The 17,920-nt window shown below is 40.0% G+C and overlaps 1 protein-coding gene across 1 annotated transcript in view; it reads right to left on the reverse strand.

Annotated features, from left to right (window-relative positions):
- Nucleotides 1-17,920, reverse strand: part of LOC133550656 (oligophrenin-1-like) — a 55,919-nt gene that overhangs the window by 22,430 nt on the left and 15,569 nt on the right. Inside the window, exons 5-11 of the mRNA XM_061896586.1 lie at nt 16,964-17,065; nt 16,774-16,884; nt 11,121-11,225; nt 10,892-11,021; nt 10,669-10,769; nt 10,504-10,595; nt 5,635-5,713 (exon numbers count right to left, since the gene is read on the reverse strand). Of these exons, the coding sequence (XP_061752570.1) occupies nt 5,635-5,713; nt 10,504-10,595; nt 10,669-10,769; nt 10,892-11,021; nt 11,121-11,225; nt 16,774-16,884; nt 16,964-17,065 (720 nt within the window). The remainder of the gene's footprint in view (nt 1-5,634; nt 5,714-10,503; nt 10,596-10,668; nt 10,770-10,891; nt 11,022-11,120; nt 11,226-16,773; nt 16,885-16,963; nt 17,066-17,920) is intronic.

Below are 17,920 nucleotides of genomic sequence, written 5' to 3' on the forward strand. Positions count from 1 at the left end.
CTTAAAGTCACATCTTAAGTGCACAGAGAGCCAGTGCAGGTGAGCCAGTGTAGGCATAATATGATTAAATGTTCTTATTCTTGTCAAAAGTCTAGCAGCCGCATTTTGTAGCAATTGTAATCTTTTAATGCTAGACCCGAAAAGAATATGTTACAGTAATCAAGACGAAACGTAAAGAACGCATGAATAATGACCTCAGCTTCGCTAGTGGACAAAATGGAAAGAATTTTAGCGATATTACAGAGATGAAAGAAGGCCGTTTTAGTAACACTCTTGATGTGTGACTCAAACGAGAGAGTTGAGTCAAAGATAATACCCAGATTATTTACTGAGTCGCCTTGTATAATTGTTTGTTATCAAATGTTAAGGTGGTATTATTAAATAGGTGTCGGTGTCTAGCAGATCAGTGTGTAATTGTTTGGTTGTCAAATGTTAAGGTGGTATATATATACATATACATACATATATGTAAATATACATACATATACATATATTCATATACACACACACATATACATATATAAATACATATTATATACTGTATATACATATATAAATACATATTATATACTATATATATATATATATATATATATATATATATATATATATATATATATATATATATATATATATTAGGGCTGTCAAATAATTAATCAGATTAATCACATTTTGGAATTTGGATTAATCACAGGGGATTACTGGCTTGCATAATTAAAATTGTACACTAATGCTATGTTGTTGTCAGAATGTCATCCAGAAATTAATGGTCTGATCACTGTAAATATTGCATCAGATTGCTATATTGCTATATGGATTAACGGTTACTAGGGATGTTCCGATCAGGGATTTATGCTGCCCATTCAGTTACAGATCTTCCGGGACTGAGGTCGGCCGATACCAATACCAATCACATGTATTATCTATATATTTTTATGATGACTGCTATTGACAGTTTATCAATATAAGGACAATATTTTAACTAGTTCCTTGTTACATTTTATTACATACAATTGTTTGCGCAAAACAAAATCAATGGAACATAACTACAGAAAATTAAAAACTACAATCTACTACACTTTTCTAAATAATGTTTGGCCTCAAAGTCCGCCTGTGTCTTGAGACATATTTTATACATTAACAAAAACAACATAAAACTTTTTTGAACAAATGGAAAATATCGAACTAATTACTTTTGTATTAATCAGTGACACTACCCTTGGTTTCAACACTTTAGATCGATCCACCGTCTTATGTGCCGTGTACTGACTATGACAATTTTGACACATCAACAGTTGATAATGATACCAAAGATGCTAATAAATGTAGTTGATTTGCCCTAATCGAGGTGATTGTGTATGGAGACACATAATTACCTGCCAGCTTGTCAGCTGGGGGACTAAAAATAAATATAATATCAGCCAAAGGGAATCTGCGTTTGTGATCGACATTGACAGGCATTAATCAACATTGCCAATAACATACTTTTTCATAAAAATTGTCCGATACTGATCGTTGGTCGAACAATCTGCACATCCCAGACGGTTACAATTAATGACTGGCAAGGAGATCCATCCATCCATTCATTTTCGACCGCTTGTCCCTTTCGAGGTCGCGGGGGAGGGCCGCAGCCTATCTCAGCTGCATTCAGGCGGGAGGCAGGGTACACCCTGGACAAGTCGCCATCTCATCGCAGGGCCAACACAGATAGACAGACAACATTCACACTCACATTCACATACTAAGACCATTTTAGTGTTGCCAATCAACCTATCCCCAGGTGCATGTCTTTGAAGGTGGTAGGAAGCCGGAGTACCCAGAGGGAACCTACGCAGTCACGGGGAGAACATGCAAACTCCACACAGAAAGACCCCGATCTAACCCCTGACTTTCGTATTGTGAGGCATATGCACTAACTCCTGTCCCACCGTGCTGCCGGCAAGGGGATCGAGCGCATTAATTACATAGCAAGTGTCACATGACCAGAGAAGTGTACCAGCATGGCTCCCAATAAGCATGAAATCTACATCTTAGGTGCTCTTTTGCAAAGCAAGAGGTCACATAAGTCAGAGTTTAAAATCTGCTAAGTGGGCAAAAAAGGTGTTGTCATAATTGACTCAATCTTTGGGGAAGTTGCACAGGAAAAGGGCACTGAAAACATTCTTTTTTTCTTCTTCCTCTTCTTGTCTCGTGAGTGTTGTTTTGTCTACTTCTCAGAATGTCCTGATATAACCCTAGATACTGTGAGAGCAGGGTTGGAAAAAAACCCTCATTTACAAATATAAGTTTTCGGGGCACTTTGGTGTTTTATTGCATTGAAACTGCTGAACAGAAAAAAACAGTGGGAGTTTTAATGTTTGATAGAGCGAATGCCGGAATGAAACGCTCATTTGTTTTCTCTTAAATGTGATTAAGAGACATGAAAAAGGCCTAATTGTGTGAATTCGTCTGTGTTTTAGAGGCTTTTGAGATAAACCAGGTGTCATTCTGCTGCACAATCACAGTGTAATGTGTCCCACATGTTTCATAGTGTACATGTTGGCAAGAAGCGTTTTGCTTTAGTTAATGCGAGTCAGGGCTTAAGGAGCCATTGTATGAAAAGAACAATTACCATAAAAATCCATTCTTCTCTCGTCTGCTCTTTCTTCCAAGTCCAAACTTTGCTAAACCGGATTTAAGTGAAAATAAACGTTGAATTATTTTTTACCCACTGTACAAATTAATTCGATACACAAAAAAAAGTTGCCTTTATTTTGGTTTACCCTCTCAATTATTGTACGGTCAAACCCCTCGTAACCCTCTCATGTAAAATGTCAAATAATGAATGACAGGGCGCTTCCATATGAAATATTACCGCTAACGTATTCCCAGCCGCTTTCTGCTCCGTCACTGACAGGAATATGTGGCAAATTTCCCCTTTGGCACACAGCATTAGTACTTGTTTGGCAAGGTAGAGGTACCGCGTTCAAATTCGTAGTTGAAATAGGAAGGAGTATACATTTATGTATTCATGATGTTGAAATTGTTATTTTACACTAAAGAAATGAAATGTGTTATTGAACAATTTTTTTCCTAAATTATTTTTTTGTACAAAACATGTATCAAATTAAAATCAAATTTTAAATATAAAAGTACAAAAATCATTTCACATGGATAAAAAAGTGAAAAACTAATGCCCAAACAAAGTTTCCAAGAATGCCTGCAAAATAAGACAATGGTAGGGCCAAAAAAAGTTGCAAATGTCAGCACTTTGATAAAGAACTTCAAAAACAGTACAAAATTCATAAATAACTCGTACCAAAGTACAATGTTGGCATCTGATGCCGCTCATTGTCGTGTTTGCCAACAAGTGTCTTTAATAAAAGGTTTCAAGGCAAATCACTCTACGGAGACAGCCCTTGCAAAAATGAATAATGATCTATTGTGAACAATGGATGCTGATGAGTCATCCATTTTGCTGCTCCTTGATCTTAACGCTGCTTTTGATACCGTCGATCATAATATTTTATTAGATCATATCAAAACATGTATTGGTACATCAGACTTAGCCTTGTCTTGGTTTAACTCCTATCTTACTGACAGAATGCAGTGCGTTTCCCATAACAATGTGACTTCGGAGTATGTTAAGGTAACGTGCGGAGTTCCACAGGGTTCGGTTCTTGGCCCTGCACCTTTCAGCGTCTACATGCTGCCGCTAGGTGACATCATACGCAAATACAGTGTTAGCGTTCACTGTTATGCTGATGACACCCAACTCTACATGCCCCTAAAGCTGACTAACACGTCAGATTGTAGTCATTTGAGGGCATGTCTAAATGAAATCAAACAATCGATGTCCGCTAACTTTTTGCAACTCAACGCTAAGAAAACAGAAATGCTGATTATCGGTCTTGCTTGACACCGGCATCTGTTTAATAAAACCACCGTAACATTTGACAACCAAAAAATTACACAAGGCAACACGGTAAAGAATTGTGTTATTATCTTTGACCCAACTCTCTCATTTGAGTCACACATTAAGAGTGTGTCTAAAACAGCCTTCTTTCATATTTTTCATATCGCTAAAATTAGTTCCGTTTAGTTCCGTTTTGTCCACCAGCGACGCTGAGATCATTATTCATGCGTTTGCTACGTCTCGTCTTGATTACTGTAGCGTATTATTTTCAGGCCTCCTTATGTCTAAAAAGATTACAGTTGGTACAAAATGCGGCTGCTAGTCTTTTGAAAAGAACAAGAAAGGTTGATCTTATTACGCCTGTACTGGCTCACCTGCACTGGCTTCATGTGCACTTAAGATGCGACTTTAAGGTTTTACTACTTACGTATAAAATACTTAACGGTCTAGCTCCATCATATCTTGCTGATTGTATTGTACCATATGTCCCGGCCAGAAATCTGTGCTTAAAGAACTCTGGCTTATTAGCGATTCACAGAGCCCCCCAAAAAAGTCTGCGGGCTATAGAGCGTTTTCTATTCGGGCTCCAGTACTCTGGAATGCCCTACCGGTAACCGTTAGAGATGCTACCTCAGTAGAAACATTTAAGTCTCATCTTAAAACTAATTTGTATACAATAGCCTTTAAATAGACCCCCCTTTTAGACCAGTTGATCTGCCGTCTCTTTTCTTCTCTACCCTGCCCACTTCTCCTGCGTGGTGAGGTGAGCTGTTCAAGTCGAGACCCGGGTTGGACCACTCCTCTGTGCATCAGTTGGTGACGTCTCTGCGCTGCTGACTTGTCTCACCTCAAGATGATCTCCTGCTGGCCACACTATGTACTGGACTCTCACACTATCAACTAGATCCATTCGACATCCATTGCACCAGTCGCCCAGGGGGGCTCCCCACATCTAGGGTTGGAATTGTGGGTTAAATCACCAAAAGTGATTCCCGGGCGCGGCACCGCTACTGCCCACTGCTCCCCTCACCTCCCAGGGGGCAAACAAGGGGATGGGTCAAATGCAGAGGACACATTTCACCACACCTAGTGTGTGAGTGTGTGACAATCGTTGGTACTTTAACTTTAATTTAGCATCTGCGATCCCCAACAAGGTTTCTCATTGTAATCCCATTGGGTTGAGTTTTTTCTTGCCCTGATGTAGGGTCTGAGCCGAGGATGTCATTGTGGTTAGTGCAGCCCTTTGAGACACTTGTGATTTAGGGCTTTATGAATAAACTTTGATTGATTAATTGATTATTGATAAAAGTAAAAGTGATGTTATATATTTATTTATCCATTCAATTTGTTACTGATATGCATTATGCATTGTTTTCTGCATGTCAAACTACAACCATTCTCAATAAAAATGTGCTCTGTGTTCATATTTCTGGGTGCCTGGAATGAATTAACAAGATGTACATTATTTCTGATGGGAAAATTGCTTCAGTTTTTGTACGATTCCATATTTGGACCTTTTGGAAGGGAAACCACTGGATTTAGTAGAGTTTAATGATTGCAGACTGTTGATATTTAATGTTTACTGGATTTCAAAATTTAAAAAAAATGGCTGACATGACACTAGCTTAATGTTGGTGGAAGTGTGTGTGGCCCCTTTTACTCTAAATTTTATTTATTTATCGGAGCAGTTTCAATACATGTCTTGCCGAGATGACAGACAAAAAGGAAAGTTAACTCACAGGCTCCTTTCCATCCATGGCCTCCATCCACAACTTCCTGTCTTCCTCCGAAAGAGCCTGGAACGTGACTGGAGTGTTTCTATGGAAACAGTAACAAATGCCATCATAGAGACAAAGGTTAAATTTTTTAATATTACGCATTGATACGCTGCCATCTTAACTGCAGTAAGCATTCAGGTGAGCTTATTTAGCTTTGAAACATGGACCTGGATTATGTAAATGTTTTCATTGTGATATTAATGATACTTTGATGAAAATCAAAGGAATGAAGCAATTTAAACAACAAAAAATTATATTATTATGATCTTTTTTTATTAATTGTTAAAGGAAAACTCCAGTTTTTGTACTAGGATGACGGGGGATGCAAAACAATAACAGTGCAATACGTTTTCATAACATGGTCACTACTGCCTAGTTTCTCTTGTTTTAATCTTATTTTACTGTTATATTTGTATTCCCATTGTTGCTTTTCATTTTTATTCTTATTGTAATATTTTTCTATTTTTTTTTCCATTTAAACCCCCATTATTTACTTTTTACTTTTTAAATTGATCTCAACTCTGTACACTGCTGGAATTTTAATTTTCCTGAAGGAATCAATAAAATACTATCTATCTATCTATCTATCTATTTACAATCAGCAAAGTATGTGAAAATACCATCTAAACATCACAACATTCTACAAATTCAGTCAGCCATTTTTAATATTCCGCTCCGAACGTCTTCAGTAATTCCCGTAGATTGGCCTCACTGCAGTAACCTTTCTGCACTCTAACCATGTTATCAGATAAGTCATACTGGAAATATGCAAACATTAGAGAGAGATGTGCTGTCTATCATTTACAATCTCTGTATAAGACATGAAGACATATGTTTTTCTTGTTTTATGCATTCTAAGTTGTAAATAAATAAATACATAAAAAGGCCACTAACAATGTAGTTAATGTGGGCTCTCTATTCCTATCACAAAACCCTCTAAATAATCAGCCAAAACCCACCAACAACGTGACCTGAATATTAACCAAATGTTACCGATGATGTTATTATAAACGCCAGCACAAACTACTTTTTAGCGGCGGATTGATAACACACAGCTAAGTAGCTCTCTGCCGCTTTACTGTGAGCCAGCATCGATGACCTGCTGCTCCCGCATCATCGCGTCTCGGCACGTCAAAGTTATTCTAGATTATAAATCATGCCTTTCATCTGAAAATTAGGAGGATTTAGCCATAAATCTAGAAGTTGATCATCTGTGTCATTCAATGTATTTCCAGAGATGGTGACAAACAAACACAACCAAATACAGTTTCTGCAGGGAGACATTTCCTTGTCGACTCTGTGTGCATCATGTTTAATTCTTCATATAAACGGGAAGATATGGACATCCTATTAGTCGTCATCGAAGTAAGAGCAGACATTGTACAGTAAGCTATTGTTTTATTAAGTTTGGAGTTTGTATTTCTTGTTAAGCACTTGGCAATACTGCTACATAGGGCTGGGCGATATATCAATATACGTGAAATACCGCGGGTTTGTCGCTCTTCGATATAGAAAATGACTATATCGTAATATTCGAGTATACGTTCTCACGCAGTTGCTTTTAGCTGCGGGCATTACACTACAGGCTCTTCTCACTCCTTGTGTCTCCTTCTCACAGACAGCGAGCGCACAAACTTACACACGTCACATACTGTCACGTCATACGTCACATACATATACGCCCTCGCCCAGCAGAGAGGTAGCAGCTTGGCTGACGTTAGCTGTGATGCTAGCGAAACCGTGCGAGCGATAATACGAGAGAGAGAGAGAGAGAGAGAAGGTGCGGATCTGGTAACAAATCCATCCATCAATTTTCTACCGCTTATTCCCTTTGGGGTCGCGGGGGGCGCTGGTGCCTATCTCAGCTACAATCGGGCGGAAGGCGGGGTACACCCTGGACAAGTCCCCAACTCATTGTAGGGCCAACACAGATAGACAGACAACATTCACACACTAGGGCCAATGTAGTGTTGCCAATCAACCTATCCCCAGGTGCATGTCTTTGGAAGTGGGAGGAAGCCGGAGTACCCGGAAGGAACACACACATTCACGGGGAGGACATGCAAACTCCACACAGAAAGATCTCGAGCCCAGGATAGAACCTTGACTACTCAGGACCTTCGTATTGTGAGGCAGATGCACGAACCCCTCTTCCGCCGTGAAGCACCTCTGGTAACAAATGAAGGAATAATTCATTCCCAAGAAAACAGCACGGGGTTCATCGTCTGGCGGTGGTTCGGCTTCATGCGGGAATATGTCGAACAAACAACCGTAATTTGTCAAGTGTGGGGCACAAGCGTTGTTACCAAAAGTAGTATTACTGCTAATATGTAGCATCGTTTGAAAAGTCAACTGCTAATAACTTTAATAAATTCAGTTTTGGTAAATTGACTTAGTTGTGATTTCCTGCTGTGCATGAATGTTTAAAATGAGCATATATTAATGCAGTATGAACAATAATGTTTTAATGTAGACACATAGAATCATCATACTGCTGTGATTATATGCATCAAGTGTTAATTCAAGGCTAAGGCAAAATACCGAGATATATATCGTATATCGCGATATGGCCTAAAAATATCGCGATATTAAAAAAAGGCCATATCGCCCAGCTCTACTGCTACATGATGCTTAGTGTGTCATTAAAGCTGGATCTGTTTAGCAGAGCGTCTAAAACTTGTCGCTCATTTTTCTTTTATTCAGGATCAACAATATAAGTTTATGGAACATAATTTTTCTTAAAGTAATCATTATTGACTCTGCTTGATTAGCATTGGTGGTAATGAAGGGATCTGTGGTTCCTACCGCATGATGATGTGTCTGGCTAGCACTTTATCCAATCCAATCCAATCCACTTTATTTATATAGCACATTTAAACAACAATAACGTTTCCAAAGTGCTGCACAGCCATGTTAAAAAATATTGTAAAAAAAATAAATAAATAAATAAATAAAATAAAATTTAAAAAAGTATATATATATATATATATATATATATATATTATGCTCCACCAATGACTGAATAAAAACAAAAAATAAATAAATATAAAACCAATAAAAACAATATAGAAACAAATATGATTAAAAACTATTTTAAAGGGTAAAATCAATTAAAACAGTAAAATAGAAATCAAAGTGTATAAAAAACACAGAGGACAACAGAGAACAGAGGACCACACAACTCACGTAGTGTTAAAAGCCACAGAATAAAAGTGGGTCTTAAGACGAGACTTAAAACACTCCACTGTGGAAGCAGTTTGAACATGGAGCGGCATAGTGTTCCAGAGCTTATGGCCGACCACAGAGAAGGCCCTGTCTCCCCTGGTCTTAAGTCTGGTCTTGGGCACCACGAGCTGGAACTGGCTCTCGACCTAAGAGCGCGCGCAGGAATGTAAATTTGGATAAGGTCCAAGATATATTGAGGTGCCAGTCCATGTAAAGATTTAAAAACAAACAGCAATGTTTTAAAATCAATTCTAAAATGAACAGGGAGCCAGTGCAAACTCTGAAGAATTGGGGTTATATGCTGGTGTTTCCTGGCCCCTGTTAAAAGTCGTGCTGCCGCGTTCTGGACTAACTGCAACCGGGAGAGAGCTTTTTGGCTAATGCCAGTATAAAGTGCATTGCAGTAGTCCAGGCGACTTGAAATAAAAGCATGCACGACTTGTTCAAAAAGGTTAAAAGATAAAAACGGTTTAACCTTTACTAAAAGACGAAGGTGATAAAAACACAATTTTAAAACGCCATTGACTTGTTTGTCTAGTTTAAAATCGCTGTCTATAGTGACGCCAAGGCTGGTGACTTTGGGACGCACATAATTTTGCAATGATCCCAAGTCAGTGAGGGCCGGACCAAAAACTAAAATTTCCGTTTTTCCCTCATTCATTATTAAAAAATTCTGGGCTAACCAAGCCTTGACGTCGCATAGACAGTTTATCTCTGAAAATGGCTCGGGAATATCAGTGAGATTGATACTATTTTAATCATATCTATTTACTCGCAAACTTTGGAAGTCTTTAGGTGTTATACATCAGACATATGATAGTAGCTTCAATATAGAAGCACATCAGACATAAATGATAATAGCTTCAATATAGAAGCAACCTCCTTTTCCACTCTATGGGTAATTTAAGATGACCAAAATACGGTAAAAATTGTACATATTACATATTGTTATGAATGTGTCTGTTACTACACTAACACTAACCCTATAAAACGTGTTTTGAAGTGAAGTGATTCCCATCAACTGCAATGTTAACCACATCTTGTGTTTTTTTATCTTTAGAATTCGAAAAAAAATCTAAAAAAATGTGACGTGTTCTTGTCTCCCATAATGTTGTGAATGATAGGTAAAATTCCAAAGTGCAGTTTCCCTTTAAATCCTGTTAATTTCTGGGCTGATAATGGACTTACAGCTGAAATGTATTTTTGATTCTCTGCTAACACACCACAGCCACCTTCAGTCCGTCAGACAAGATCAGATCTTCACACAGACACTCTAATTAGTTGCTCAACATCACAAGACAAAGTACTTCATGCATCATTCCACATGCATTTAAAGATTTAAAAAAACGCCCTCAAGATTCCAAGTCATCAAACGTAAATGCAGTATGTCCTCAATGACTTGTTTAGAAAATTATGAGCTTGTTGCGTTCCTCGCCGCTTTTTTCCGCCATCTGTTCCTGTTGCTTTGAGATTTTTTGGGCTACGGTCCATTTCATCCTCACTACAGTCCTTGGAAAACCACCTGTTTGCTCATCCTCCCACCTCCAACTGTTTTCCCCTGCAGGGTCTGGTTGGGTTGCCACCCTTAGATTAGCGTGCACTAACCTCTCATTAACTTCCACGTCAAAACAAAATCGCTTGTCTATGGACTCTGTTTTCCGGCGGATGCAAGACTTCAAGGTGAGCTGAGTAGGGCCCTGAAGAAAACAATATCACAGTTGCAGAATGTTTTTTGGAGCGTATTAACACAAATAATTAATTTATAAACACCTGTTTAGTGGTGGGTTTCTGTTCACAGGGGACCATGAACAGCATTCTCCCCTCCTTGTGGTACTTGCAGTAGTATTTCACCCAGCTCACGCCCAGAGCCCCTGTTGGGATGGAAACACAAACAGGGCGCACCTTGTCACAACTTGTAGGAAGGGAATTCGCACAGGTTTTTACTTGTATATGAAGTACCTTGTAAAGTAAAGTAAACACCTAATACACCTACACTTCTCCTGACAGTACAGATAGCCTTCCACAGGAAGCCAACTGGGAATTTTGCAGATCTGCGACGAGTGCTTCATTCGTTTCATGAGGTCCTCCATCTCATCACGAGTGCTCTCATAGTGATTCCTTGTCTGCAAGCAGAACCAGACGGCACTTTTACAGAGTCTGATTGGCCACTGAAGAAGACAACGCTGCAATGGACTCATTTGTTGTCCAGGACATGCGCTTACGTTCTGCAGACTGAGCTGAAGCTCCTGCTTGTAGGGCATGAAGTCCTGTGTCATCTCCACCGTCAGGTTGTTGAGGGTTAAAACACTGTGAAGAAACGCCAGCACCTGGGGAGCGAAGCAGGAATTTTAATTACTATTCAACTATACCTTTCACAAATTTACTTTGTCCTTTCATGGCATGAGAAACTGCGGCAAACTTTTGACTAGTAAACAAAAAGTAGTGGGACACATACCCTCCACACAAAAAGGAAGTGAAAATAGAATGTATCTTTGCAGGTAAAACAACTTTTGCTTTTGTGGGAATACTTTATGCGGTCAATTTCATCAAGAAGAATGCTCGGTGGGTCAGAGGTAAATTATTTTTGACCTGAGAGAGGGTCAATGTTTCAGGGTTTCCCCCAGCTTGAACTATACATGTTGCGGTGGGGACATGGCCAATGAGACATCATATAATTTGCATCATTGTTGATGATTCATACATATATATATATGTATATATATATATATATATATATATATATATATATATATATATATATATATATATATATATATACACACACACACATATATATATACACACACACATGTATATATACACACACTTATACATACATACATACACGCACACACGCATATTAATGATAAGAATAATTTTCATACATTTGTCTGGATTATTAGTAATTAGTATTAACATGTATTTGTTATATCGTTTTGCTCTATTTTTTAATTGTTATTGTTCGACAATATAAAACAGTCTGAATACCAGTGGCAGCTGCTGCTCTTTCAAGTAGGGCAAGCTATTTTTCAGCTACTCTTTAAAAATGAGTACAGAAAAAAGATACAAACATGCTAGATTTTACAAAGAAAAATTAATTTTAAAAAATTATAAATATTTTCATATCAACCAACACTACACAATAAAAGTTGAAAAATGTGTTTGCACCAACTGTTACCAAAGTAACTGATTCTAAACATAAGTTAAATGCATCCTAACCCATTTCGTCAATGAAATGCAAACACAAAATAACATTTCTTTCTACCGATCATAACTCTCTGAGCTGCCACCTTATCGTTGTAGAGGAGTTTGCGTATCCCAATGATCCTAGGAGCTATGTTGTCCGGGGGCTTCTATGTCCCCTGGTAGGGTCCCCCAAGACAAACAGGTCCTAGGTGAGGGATCAGACAAAGAGCAACTTGAAGACTTCCATGAAAATACAAGAACCGAGACTCAGATTTTCCTCGCCCGGACGCGGGTCACCGGGGCCCCCCTCTGGAGCCAGGCCGGGAGTTGGGGCATGATGGCGAGCCCCTGGTGGCCATGGGACAGGCCCGAAGAGGCAATGTGGGTCCCCCCTCCAATGGGCTCACCATTCATGAGAGGGGCCATAGAGGTCGGGTGCAAAGTGAGCTGGGCGGCAGCCGAAGGCAGGGCACTTGGCGGTCCGATCCTCGGCTACATAAGCTAGCTCTTGGGACGTGGAATGTCACCTCACTGTGGGAAAAGGAGCCTGAGCTAGTGCGCAAGGGGGAGACGTTCCGGCTGGATAGACGTACTCACCTCGACGCACAGCAAGGGCTTTGGAACCAGTTCTTTCGAGAGGAGCTGGACTCTCTTCCACACTGGCGTTGCACGCAGTGAGAGGCGACGGGCTGGGGTTGCAATTCTCGTTGTCCCCCGGCTCAAAACCTGCACGTTGGAGTTCAACCCGGTGGACGGGAGGGTAGCTTCCCTCCCTCTTCGGGTGGGGGGACGGGTCCTGATTGTTGTTTGTGCTTACACACCAAACAGCAGTTCAGAGTACCCACACTTTTTGGACACACTCGGAGTACTGGAAAGTGCTCCCCTGGGTGAGTCCCTTGTCCTACGGGGGGACTTCAACGCTCATGTTGGTAATGACAGTGAAACCTGGAGAGGTGTGATTGGGAAGAATGGCCGCTTGGATCTGAACCAGAGTGGTATTTGCTTATTGGACTTTTGTGCTCGTCACAGATTGTCCATAACATACACCATGTTCAAACATAAGGATGTCCATATGTGCACTTGGCACCAGGACACTCTAGGCCGCAGTTCCATTATCGACTTTGTGGTTGTGTCATCGGATTTGCGGACTAATGTTTTGGACACTCGGGTAAAGAGAGGGACAGAGCTTTCTACCGATCATCAGTGTCAGAGCTTGCTCCGCAGTAAGTCGGACACGTTTCCAGTGAGGGTTAAACTCTGCTAAGGCTGCTCTTTTTCACCGATTTATGTTTATAACTTTTATGGACAGAATTTTTAGGCGCAGTCAAGGCGTTGAGGGGATCAGGATTGGTGGCTGTTAAATTAGGTCTCTGCTTTTTGCAGATGATGTGATCCTGTGCTCTGACAGGATCGGTTCCCAGCCGAGTTTGAAGCGACTGGGATGAGAATCAGCACCTCCAAGTCAGAGTCCATGGTTCTCGCCTGGAAGAGGGTGGAGTGCCATCTCCAGGTTGGGGAGGAGACCCTACCCCAAGAAAAGGAGTTCAAGTACTTCGGAGTCTTGTTCACGAGTGAGGGAAGAGTGGATCGGGAGATCGACAGGCGGATCAGTGCGGCGTATTCAGTAATGCGGACTCTGTATCGATCCGTTGTGGTGAAGAAGGAGCTGAGCCGGAAGGCAAGGCGATCAATTTAGATAGGGTAGGAAGCTCTGCCATCCGGGACGAGCTCAAGGTAAAGCCACTGCTCCTCCACATCGAGAGGAGCCAGATGAGGTGGTTCAGGCATCTGGTCAGGATGCCACCAGAACGCCTCCCTCGGCAGGTGTATAGGGCACGTTCAAACGGTAAGAGGCCACGGAGAAGACCCAGGACACATTGAGAAGTCTATGTCTCCCGGCTGGCCTGTGAATGCCTCGGAATCCCCCGGGAAGAGCTGGACGAAGTGGCTGGGGAGAGGGAAGTCTAGGCTTCCCTGCTTAGGCTGCTGTCCCCGCGACCTGACCTCGGATAAACGGAAGAAGATGGATGGATGGATGGACGGATCACTTTTTTTATATTTTAGGGAAGGCTGACTTTCCCTTGCAGTCCTTAGCAATCATCACTGCTGTATATCTGGCAATACATATTAAGACAAGGCCGCAGGTAAGAGAAGTCAGCAAGTCAGATCCATAACTTCAGGACAAGGAATGGCTTTAAGGGCTGGGTGGATCAGGCATGAGTGCAAAGCGTGGCTGTGCGTGTCCCACTGCTGAAGAGCCGCCACCTCATTGCCCAAGCCACCAGCCGCTGGAGCGAAGGTACGGCAAAGCGGGCGTGCTGGCGGAAGCTCGTCTTACTGCGTCTTGCTTACGGTTCGTCAAAGTTTTTCAGTGGCCACATTTTCGTGCATTGCTAAACAATCGTGCATAAATTATATAGGCTACATTTCAATTAATACAATACATTAATTTGTTTCCACGTAAAACATTTTTACGATCTTGCAGCTTCAATTTAGCCGTGGCGCCGAGTCACGATCAGATACATATAGGGGAAACCCTGTTTTTGTTTTCGCTCATCATCTTGAGGTGAAGACTCAAGGTTCTTTGAACTCAACTCATTCAAGCATCACTTTTTGCACCCTCTTGAAATATTGCTGAACAGAACAGCTTCCTATAAAACGGAAGCATTGAATGCAAAAAAATTATTGGAGAAATTATTAATCATAATAAATAAATTGGGGTACACCCATAAAGACAGTCAGGCTGTTTTTTTGTCTCGATTTTTCCCCTTCTGAACAAAGACTGCAAACGCTTGATTATCTGATGTCTTATATGATTGTCTTATGGTCTGAAATATTTGTATCTCAAACCAATGTCTCCAATTAAAAGGAATCGAAATAAATTAAATTGGTGCTTACCCCCACAAAACAGCACAATTTTAACATGTAACATGAAACATGTAACAAGGAAAAAATAAAATTTTAAATAACAAATGTACCAAAATCAGTCAAATAAAATGTTTTTACAAACAATTACAGTAGTTTTACAAAGTAATGCAATAATAATCTCCTAACAGCTACTTCTCTGTCGAACACACAATCAACAGCTTCTCCAATTTTTTATTGAAAAATGTCCATTAAGATATTATTTTAACATACTTGGTTGGCGGTAGACTCATTCTGCTTCAGTATGCTGCAGACTCGCACTGATACACTGGAATTGCTTCGCCAAGTTGGCGACACGCTCGGTCATTAATTGACAATTTATTCCTTTATTTCAATAAATATTATCCACTTCTACTTCACAATGCTGTCCTTAACACTCCTTTCATTCCAATGGTCGGAAATCAAAGTTATGTCCATCTCTAGTTATAAGCTAATGCTGGCAATTGAGACCAGATGTTTTGGTCCGATCTTATGGGGCTCACTGTGAGATTTGCTATGCCAACTAATGGCGAGCACCCTTGTAACTCACATTTTTGCCTACAACTTAAAGCATAACAATTAGCTGAGAGACAGCTCTTATCTCAAAACATTCCTAAGGTTCAAAAACAAGTCGGGGCAGACAATCGTAAATATTAAATATTTTCAATATTTACGATCAAAACTCTTTGTGTGTGTGGGGAAAGCAAACTCATGAAACATCATCACACATCACAATAAGTCATCACTCCATGAAGCATTGCAGTTATTTTGCCGATAGCGATTCACTTCTATCTTGCTCAGTAGATTATAAAGTCCATGTTTATGCCTTCTCCGTGAAAGTCCAGTCTTTCTCTTTCTTTTTTTTGGTTTGAGGCTTTTCTTACAAAAATAGTCTTAAGATGACCATTGTTCGCCATGTTCTCGTCTATATTAGTGGTGCAACAATTAATCAACTGTCAAAATAGTTATTTGCAGCCTTATATTATAATGCCTTTGGTTATCGCTATGGCAGTTGGTTGCTATGCTTGTTCATCTTCCATACTGTGAATTTTGGGCTTGCATTGCTGATACCTGTACTTTTGACTAAAAACCTGTACTTTTGACTGGAAATGTAATCAGCATTGAGTGATTTTGAGAATCTGCCTTTAGTTGGTTATGATTGTGAGAACACAAGAAAAAAAAAATGCTGTGGTTACATAAATAGTTTTATAATTACATACAACAATATAAAACAATGTACTGTATTTTCCGGAAAGGAGTATAAAGGACAGTGCTATGAAGTGGGGCACAAAATTTTAGAAGAAACATTTTTTTTAAATATATTAGCCGCACCTGACTATACGTCTTTGACAAGGTTCAGGATGTTTGTCACGATTCTTCTTCCTTGTACTTGGTAAACACTTTTGAGTTTGAATGATTTTTTTAAAGTAGATCATTTCAGTACATTGTTTGATTTATTTGACAAATCCATTCCATAATTTAGCTGTCAGCGAAGAAAAATCCAAAAATCTGATATTTGTGAAAGATAACATTAGCAGTAAGTAGAGCAGGGATTTAGAAGTGTGCTCTGTTGATATTATCATCGCACATCACACACAAAAAAACTAAAATGCTCAATGCCTGATTTTTTTTATCTTCATGTGTGAGGTCTGTTCCAGATAAAAAAGAAAAATCTAGAAAGCATTTATGTGTGTACCAGCCTTAAGGCACGGTTGCCTCGAATTGTTGACAAGATCAGTGGCCCTTGTGTAGATGTCTGCTAGTGTCAAGTGTGTGTTGACTTACTGGCTCAACCACATCAAACTTCTTCCTGTCTTGGACCTGATGGATCTGGTACACATATTCCACGGAGGACTCATAGAAGTTAACTCGCTCCTTATACAAGATTTCATCAGCCTATAGTGGAAAAAGACAAATGGAGCAGCATGAAGCAGTCTGCCATGTGGTGCTCCATAACTCCTACAACATCATTGACCTCTTGAAGTTGACTCTCCTTCTTCTTGGCAGAAAGATTCAGGTGTTTGTCCAACTGGGAGTAATATTTTTCACTTTCCTTCTCAAATTTCTTCCTTTTCTCCTGCACAGCACACAATACATCACATTTTATGTCATGTCAAGATTGTACAAACTGATTTGATGTATTAGTCAGGACTTCAGTGGCTACATTCATTGACATTATTTTAAATTGTATGCCCAGGATGTCAAGAAAGTGCATTAATCATATTCCATTCATCCATTTGTTACAGCTTGTCCCATCTTTTCAAAGGACAATAATAGTCAGCGTACTGCTTATATATAGCAGTATAGCAAGGCTGTAACGATAACAAAGTTATTGTGACCACTATTAACATGGTTATTATTATCACGCTTTTGCTAGATGTGCTAAAAAGTTATTTTTTAAGATGGACTAACACTTTTCAACCGTAAAACATATATTGAAAATGTCTGCATCTTGTGGAGTAGACAGAAGACTATAAGGAAGCACTTGGTGGTGTCTTTTTAATTATAATTAAGTATTACTTTAACTAATCATAATTAATTAAGTCATCCATCCATCCATTTTCTACCGCTTATTCCCTTTCGGGGTCGCGGGGGGCACTGGCGCCTATCTCAGCTACAATCGGGCGGAAGGCGGGGTACACCCTGGACAAGTCGCCATGGGTTCCCTCCGGGTACTCAGGCTTCATTCCACCACCCAAAACATGCACCTGGGGATAAGTTGATTGGCAACACTAAATTGGCCCTAGTTTGTGAATGTGAGTGTGAATGATGTCTGTCTATCTGTGTTGGCCCTGCGATGAGGTGGAAACTCGTCAAGGTTGTACCCCGCCTACCGCCCGAATGCAGCTAAGGTAGGCTCCAGCGAGCCTCCGCGACCCCAAAAGGGACAAGCTAGAAAATGGATGGATGGATGATTGATTAATATATCTGC

Source organism: Nerophis ophidion, linkage group LG04 (assembly GCF_033978795.1).
Source record: "Nerophis ophidion isolate RoL-2023_Sa linkage group LG04, RoL_Noph_v1.0, whole genome shotgun sequence".
In the NCBI taxonomy this organism is placed as follows: Eukaryota; Metazoa; Chordata; class Actinopteri; order Syngnathiformes; family Syngnathidae; genus Nerophis; species Nerophis ophidion.